Below are 8,408 nucleotides of genomic sequence, written 5' to 3'. Positions count from 1 at the left end.
AACATACGCCATTGCAGGAAATCACTTAATATCGTCTTTTCAGACCAGATCTCATCCGTGATATTTTGGCCTGAAGACTGTTTGTGTCTCTACTGTACAGTACCTCATGTTATGATGTGCCTCCATCTCTTTGTACGTGGAATGTGGAAATGTGGGTCATTAGTCACACCTAGTGGCCTGAATAACTTTCGCCAACCGCTGGAGTGATCCTTAAAAAACGTGTTTTTTAGGATAAGTGGTCGGCAAGCGAAACAAATGAACAGAGAACTATTGATCCCAACAAAGATAATGTAGCGTCTTCTAGCTAAGGGAGGTTTGAAGCAGGAGCGATTTGGGCTTTGTGTTCCAGTCCAGACTGAGCATGTTGAAATGTTTCCCTCTTTCTGTTCAGTGCTTAATCCTGGTGTCAGATGAGCGTTTTGGCTTGAACTTATTTTTGTAAAAAAAAAAAAAAAAAAAAAAGAAAGAAAGAAAGAAAGAAAGAAATACATAATTGTGTATTATTGTTTTGCACTTTTTCCTATGGTTGGCACGTGAAGTTGAAAAGGCTTATGCATAGAACCGGAGCTGTTCATTTTTAGGTCAGGTTTGCCCTCCTTAAAGGTTGTTTTTGAATTAATGAGCATGATTACTGTCCTCCACCGACATCAATATGTTGTTATGAATTGAAAAATAGAAGTCTCATTGAATTTCTGTGTTCGCAATGTGCAATTTTACTTCTAGACATGTCGTTGTATCAGTTTCGACGCACAATTTCTGTAAAGCTATGTTTGATGTTATGTTATTTTTTAAGATTCTAATTATTCCTTGTTAGGACAGTCTCCGTCGAAGGGTTTCCGGTCAGGTTACCATGGTGACCAAATTCATAACAGAACACAAACCATTTGATTTGGACTTTAATCCATATTTTGTTAAGTTGGGCATTTGTTTCTTGTCTTCAATTCCAATGTTGTTCGTTTCCAGGGATGTTATCGGGATTCTGTATCTCTGCAAACTAAACTCTAAACTCCACGTCTTTCATCATTAAATCAGAAGCACAAAATCTTGTGTGGTAACACCGCTAACAATGCAAAGACTTGCTATTTGCCTGCTATAACCAACATGTAGCTTATTTTTCATGAAACGTTTTGCTGTTTTAAACAAGCAGGATTATCAACTATACATCCTTCTGTTGTGTTTTAGATGATAAAAGTAGCTTCTGCCTTGTAAATATAAATAAATATCAGTTGTTCTATCCAACTCCCTTGCGGTAGTTGTTTGTTTCATCATGACAATATTTTGTTTGTGCTAATGTCCAGCCCCAATATTTATTTTGTCTTCGATATTGGACTTCAGCAGATTTCTGATAAAAACGATGGCTTATGCGCCTTAAATGTGACATACCAAATTATACTTAACCTAGCACAAGACTAAATATGGTAAAATTGGTAATATGTGTTCATAGTGCGCAAAGCTCTGACAGACTCTGTCGTTACCCAACAAATGTTTCCACCTTGTCGGAGTCAAAAGGAGGACTATTAATACATTCACTATGAGGCCTCACACACCAGTCGATCATAGGTCAGGAGACTGGCCCTAAACGAATGGCTGCTTGGTCAAATACCACTTACGAATAGGTAGAACTAGCTTTAAAGACATTTGACAAATGTGTAAATGACGAAATATGGATGTATCATGGTGCCAGGGTCGACGAGTACATGTCTATTTGTATACACACAAACACAGCATCCATTCCATACACACACACACACACACACACACACACACACACACACACACGCACACACACACACACACACACACACACACACACACACACACACACACACACACACACACACAACACACACACACACACAGACGAAGGGAGGTAAAAGAGTGTAAAATAAAGTAGATATAAAAGAAAGAACAATACGGCATAATTACCATTTTGGAATGGGATGGAGATGACTTGATTTCTAATCATTTCACTATTAGTTTGCTTTGCTCTTCAACTAGGTTGTGTTTCTTCTCTCAAAACTTCCGCTTGGACTCACTGGCTGTATTTAGACGCTGCGAGGGGTGAGTTACTGAAGGTTGTTGACAAGTTGTTGTCTTTTTTAAGTAGCGTAACGCGTGCCTTGAAACACATGTGGTGATGGATATTAGCTTTATCTGTTCTAAATGAAACCACTTTATGGCTGAATGGTCGGGAATTTGACCTTTTGGTTGTTTTTAGGTTAAGATAGGAACAAATAATTCCCAAATGATTCACCATGAGACATAGTGGACCTCTCTCAACCCACTTGATAAACAGCTGACCCCTGTCCTAATTCTTTCCTCGTTTCCTTTCGGTACCATAAATGAAATGTGTAACTTGTTGGACCATAGCTCATGCCCCTGTCACACCCTTTCCACACTTGAACCTTAAACGTTTTCTCGTATATAAATCAAATCTTTTATTTAAGCTTTGTGAGTCAAGTATACTTAATTAATTCACTTTGAGGTGCACGTTGTGTATGAAAGCTGCTATACACATTATTGTTGTTATTGTTATTATTATTATTATTATTATTATTTTTTTTTTTTTTTTTTGTAGTAGTAGTAGTAATAGTAGTAGTAATAGTAGTAGTAGTGGTGTTGTTATTAGGGTCTGTCCCACTGCTTGTCAAATTAACCCACATGACTATTGCATAATTGTATTTATATACTGTACACTAAATAAACTGTACACTCCAGCACTTTCTTACAGTATCATTGTGCTATATTCAACTTACGATGGTTTACGCTGGTATTGTGCGGCCTCAGCTGGGTCACATATTTCACGAAATTTGAAAGTATCTTTCCATTTCCAAGTGAAAAAAAAAAAGAATAATAATCAGGACGCGCGACGGGTAACATCAGCTGAGTTTACTACCAATGGAATAGTCCACGCTTTCGATGGACGCGAGGCAGAGGGAAAATCGCGACGTCAAAATATCAATTTATGCACAGATGAAAGCAGCTGATTGGCGGGGCCGTGAGCATTCTAAACGTCGATTGGCTGCAGTAAAAGGCAATAACCGGAAGTGTGTATTACGTGTGTGTGTGACGTAGGCGAGACGTATAAGTAGCAGGGGCCGGCGCTCTTTATCAATGGAGCACATCTTCCCTCTGAGGAGACCTACGCGCACCTTGCTGTAATTTGCAGTGTTGTTTCAGTTTTCTCTCGAAGTCGTCCGGACTTTTTTGTTGTTTTTTTTCCAAAGTAATTTTCAAGAATTTTATTTTCACCATTTGACGCTGAGCGGAAAACCCCAAGAAGCTGCTGAAATGAAATACATTATAGGAGTCGGCGGGTAGGTCTTCTACAAATGTCCTTTTTTATTATTGGTAGACAACTTTACATTTCTCAAAATACACTAATGTGAATTAACATGGTTTTCGTTTTTGTTTTTTGTTTTTTTGTTTTTGGCTGGGGGCGTTTATTTCTAACGTTGGTAAAGACTGTTCAGTTGGTTTAAGCCAAATAAACAACACGTGGTGCCTGTGGTTACAGACACAGTTCTTAAAATGGACCTTAGGATAGAAAATGGAGATGTATATGTTGATTGTAATACTTAGACGATCGGCGCTTAAGATGCGTGTTTTTACTGCCGGCCGTTTAAAAGTTCACCGGCTGTCGCAGCGAACGGCTGAGACAATTGGCGTGTTGTGGGGTTCGAGCGGGACATTTGAAATTTCAGCGCGGAACTTCCCAGAGAAGTGGAGGGAGACCGGGATAAGTGACGGCTCCAAACTGGTGTTTGCTCCAGCAATATAAAATAAACGTTATAGCTTCGGTTATAAAAAGTAAAAACGAATTTATTTCGATTTCATGTAGTCCACTTTCATACACACACACACACACACATATATATATATATATATATATATATATATATATATATATATATATATATATATATATATATATATATATATATATATATATATATATATATACACACACCTTTTTTACATGCACTTTTTTTTGAATCGAATCAAATTAATGAATTAACTTGCATACTCAACTCAGTAGGAATCGAGCCAAAATCTTATTTCAGCTGGCAACACAATATTCATGGTGAAAAAAATGTGTTGTTGTTTTTTTCCAGGGTCACAAATGGTGGGAAAACCACTTTGACAAATAAGCTGATCAAGTCATTACCCAATTGTTGTGTCGTACACCAAGATGACTTTTTCAAGGTACGTTTTATTTAATTTTATTTTTCATATATTTTTTTGTGTAGTTTCACTTCATTTGCTTGAATTGACGTTGCATTAAGTGGGCGATGCCTCTCTCCGAAAGCCTCCATCTTGATATTGATACTTACTTAAGTAATTTCCCCCTGGGATTATTAAAGTATTTCTGATTCTGATTTCTGATACATTTAACTGTCTCTGGATTCCTTTTGCCATTTAATATTTCTGACATGGCAACACATGAAAAGCTTCCCATATTTCACCACATTCTGCGTGTGATTTCTACACATGGTCTCATCGCTGTCTTCATTGTCCGCATACTTGTTGTTTGAGCATGTGAATGGGATCTGCGAGTGTTCAGATCACTGTTAGCTCGGATGCAGCAATGTCTTATCGGTGACTGTTATTTCAGAAGCCTGATCAAATAGAAGTCGGGGACGACGGCTTTAAACAGTGGGATGGTAAGCCTTGGATTTGACTGTAGGAGACCCCCAATAACTGAAGTGTCACATAAAACTCACCAAACAATTTCTCATAATTTGGTTCTGCATCTGCCATGTAAATTCTTTCTGTATTTTTCAATATAATTTATCCTCTTCTCTTTGCATCCTCTACCTCTTTCCCTCTTCCGTCCCCATCTTTATTCCTGTCCCGCCCTCAGTGATCTCTTCTCTGGACATGGAGGCCATGACCAACACGATAAAGGGCTGGATCGAGAACCCGGTGAAATTCGCCCGCTCGCACGGCGTCAGTGTGCCCAATGTCGCTGACGTGACCGACTCTGAGGAGCAGATCCACATCCTCATTGTGGAGGGCTTCCTGCTTTACAACTACCTGTAAGTTCATATTTAATTAGCTTGTCAAACTCTGGGTTGTGCTACCTGCCCTCGTGGCTTATTTTGTGGCCGTTACGGTTATTTTAGACTAGGGTTGGGTATTGGTACTCACCAAGCTGTATCGAAACTTCTCCAGTCAAACGATACCTGCATTTGATTCTTTTTGTACCACATCTAGACTATGTATGTATGGTTTTGCTCGCAGCCAATCGGCGCAAGTGTTTTTCTATTTAATGCGTAGTGTGATTGGCTCACTACCGCAGCAGCAACTACAACATTCTGTTGAAGGATAGGTTTTCAAGCGTGTCTTAAAACAACTGTCAGGCATCCATATGAACAGTGGAAGAGGTTTTCCTTCGCTGTAATCATGCCTCCTGTCCTGGCTATTTGTTCAAAATGAAACTGCCCAAACAGTTCATTGTACAGTTATTTAATTTGAACACTTTCAAAATGTGTTAGTGTAAAAATCGTTTGGATGGGGAGGAGTGGTGGCATTTTACGCAGCTGAATGCTTCCATTCACATGATGGGTATTGTATTAAAGAATGCATTGAATGAAGCCCTCTATTGGTATCAGTATCACTTTAAGTTTCACTTTTTTTTTAAACAATACCCAGTCCTATTTTAAACCGGGGTGACAAAGGATATTTCAGCTTTGCTCTTGTATTTCTATGTCTGCATTGTCCGTTTGACCAACTTTGAAGTCAGTTCTTTAGAGTAGACCCCAATTGATGACGCACTCTTCCAAAAGTACATTCAGCCTTGTTTTCATCGAATCTCCGAAGCCGTCACAACTTGCCTCCCTCGCGCGCATGCGTCTCAGCCGCAGCGCTGTGCGGGTTCTCTCGATTAGAGACGATTCCTAGAAATGCACAACAACAAACTCGAGGGGCGGAGACGATGCCGCGTGTGATCGCCGTACGGTCATTTGTTATGCACACGCATGCACGGCCCCAGTGCAGTTAGCTCCATCAGGCGACGTGGCAAGGCCCTGCTGGGAGAGATAAGGGTTTTCGGCCAAAGAGGTTCTCCGCGCTGTTGTGGATCAACATTATCTGCGTCTCAGGGAGCGTTTGGTGCTGCACACGCTGCATTGCGATAGACTTTTTTTTTTTTTTTTTTGTTTGTTTTGCTGCAAGCAGGAAACTTATGGCCATAAGCATTGTCTACAGTGGGTTTGATGACAGATCTGATCACCTGGTTGTTGACCTTTCCGTCTCTCCTCCAGGCCCCTGATGAATGTGTTCAACAAGTGCTACTACATTTCCATTCCATATGAGGAGTGCAAAAGGAGGAGAAGGTGAGGCGTCATGTTTCTTTTTTTTTTTTTTTCTCCCGGGATGTCAAGCCTATTTAATTTTATTATTATTTTAAATGCAATTAAAATGATTTTCTTACTGTTCTGCTTTGGTGCAGTGATTCCATTTTTCTAACTTGAATATTTGATTTCAGTACAAGACAGTACACAGTCCCAGACCCTCCTGGTTTATTTGACGGTCACGTGTGGCCCATGTACCTGAAGCACAGGCAGCAGATGGAGGACAGCTGTTTAAACATCTGTAAGTTGAAGAATTGAGTCTTTTCTGAGGGGGGGTTCCCTTGATAACCAATGGTTTGTTTTGGGGGTTTTTTTGTATATAAACTGCATATCCTTGCTGAGGTACTTTCGCAAGGAATGTGACTTGGTTGAATGTATTCAATGGCTAGATATTTCACATACGTTTATAAAGGATGTTGTGATGGTTTGTCGCTGTTGATCACAGTACGTGCCTGTTGTGTTTTGCAGACTACCTGGACGGTTTGAAATCCAAAGATGAGATCTACAATCACGTGTATGAAGACATTCAGAACACATTGCTCAACTGCTTATAGGTGAGTGAGCTGGAAGACATTAATTTTTATTTTTGTAGCTTTGTTTAAGGTTCTAAGGCGGGTGTTAAAATTGTTAAATGATATCCATGCTAGGATTACTCTATTCAAGCTGTACAATCTGTTTTTGTAAATGCTTATGAGGTTTTGTTCACAATGTTTAACAGCGACACCCTTTTATGCTTTTTTGCAGCAGCAGCAAAAAGAGACATCTCATCCTTGTATACAATTGTAAATAGCACCAGGGATATGGTTTTTTTTGTGTTTTTTCGAATTGTTTTTTATTTTTTTGTAAATAGTGTCTGTTAACTTATATGTTCAGATTACGTGTTATATTATTAGATTATGTGCTTGTATGTTCTTTTTTTTCCCCCTCAAGTCATAACAAATGTAAAATCACAAGAAAGATCTTGGACCATTTACTTGTTCTGAAATCATTCTGAAATAAATGAGTTATCGCATTGATTGTTATAAAGTCATGCTCTCTGCCTTTTCTTTTATCATTATATGAAACATTTTCACTTGCCTGGTAGACACTGCTGAGTGTAGGATTCATGACTTGCACTTTACAAATCCTGTAGTCATTCAGAAATGAGCACCTTGAATCCCACCATGAACCGAGACTTGATATAATATGGAGTCTCGACTTCGTTAGTAACAGTGATGATCACGACTGGTATGTGGGGGTGTTGCCTGAGTTAAATTTTTTGCTTTTTATGTGTCAGACAAAAACATATCTTGTGCTTTCAGTGCTGTAGGATGACTTAGAAGCCTCATAGCATTCAGTAAAGCATGTAACAGCACATCTCTAATACGACTGATTAAAACAGGATCAGGGTCTTTCTTCGCACAGATTAAAAGATGGGGCATTCTGAATTTGAATATTCCATCTCACCTGTTTTATCCAGGAACCACAGTTGTCTCTGTGCCCGACAAGTGATTTTGTGGCCGCAATCCAATTGGCTTGAGCCAATTTGATGAGGCTATTTTAGGCGACAGGAGTGTATGTGGAATGCCTCTATCCATCCCTGGGGTGTTAACACAGCTGCAGCTATGGAATACCTCTCCCCTTCATGCTGCACGTGTGCGTGGTGCGCACCCCCCCCCTCCCACCACCACCGAGTGGGTCACCCACTAAACAAGAGATTTGGGCTATTAGCCCTGGATCCTGCTAAATGTAAATGTAAAATGTAAATCTTTTTAGAGCTGTCCAGATAAAACAGTATTTTGGGAACTTTGAGTTGTCATTGTTTCAATGGATATTTATTTGGCTGGGTTATGAGCCCTTAATTAACCTTTGGGGGGTGGGGCATTGAGAGTTACCATACAAAATCGATGTGGATTACTGCAATTTTTTCATTGTTCATTTCATTCATGAAAATGAATGAGAATGGTTCAAATCTTAAATAATGTTTGGGTCCTGACTTTATGACAAAGTACAAATCTTGGTCCTGACACTAGACCAGTTGAGAACGATGGCTCTAGAGGAGCTCATTCAATT

At 39.4% G+C, this 8,408-nt stretch overlaps 1 protein-coding gene across 3 annotated transcripts; it reads left to right on the top strand.

The window, feature by feature from the left end:
• The first annotated feature begins 3,126 nt into the window (after window positions 1-3,126).
• Window positions 3,127-7,460, top strand: mibp (muscle-specific beta 1 integrin binding protein). 3 transcript variants are annotated; one of them, XM_080015665.1, is made up of 8 exons: window positions 3,127-3,317; window positions 4,116-4,206; window positions 4,619-4,664; window positions 4,865-5,039; window positions 6,267-6,338; window positions 6,491-6,597; window positions 6,825-6,910; window positions 7,101-7,460. In XM_080015665.1, the coding sequence occupies exons 1-7, from the start codon at window positions 3,292-3,294 to the stop codon at window positions 6,908-6,910; spliced, it is 603 nt and encodes a 200-aa protein (XP_079871791.1). In that variant the 5' UTR covers window positions 3,127-3,291; the 3' UTR covers window positions 7,101-7,460. The 3 variants fall into 3 exon arrangements, with proteins under 3 accessions (XP_079871791.1, XP_079871790.1, XP_079871789.1); XM_080015664.1 differs by having other exon boundaries at window positions 4,616-4,664; window positions 7,104-7,456; XM_080015663.1 differs by having other exon boundaries at window positions 4,616-4,664; window positions 7,101-7,443.
• The last annotated feature ends 948 nt before the right edge of the window (window positions 7,461-8,408 follow it).

Source organism: Zeus faber, assembly GCF_960531495.2.
Source record: "Zeus faber genome assembly, chromosome: 1".
NCBI lineage: Eukaryota > Metazoa > Chordata > Actinopteri > Zeiformes > Zeidae > Zeus > Zeus faber.
This window is presented reverse-complemented; position numbering and strand designations above follow the sequence as displayed.

Excerpts from the sequence above, each read along its gene's own strand:
- mibp (XM_080015664.1), top strand. The coding sequence starts at position 3,292 with ATGAAATACATTATAGGAGTCGGCGG. Across the intron at positions 4,207-4,615 it reads ACCAAGATGACTTTTTCAAG|AAGCCTGATCAAATAGAAGT; the intron begins GTACGTTTTATT and ends CTGTTATTTCAG. Across the intron at positions 4,665-4,864 it reads CGGCTTTAAACAGTGGGATG|TGATCTCTTCTCTGGACATG; the intron begins GTAAGCCTTGGA and ends TCCCGCCCTCAG.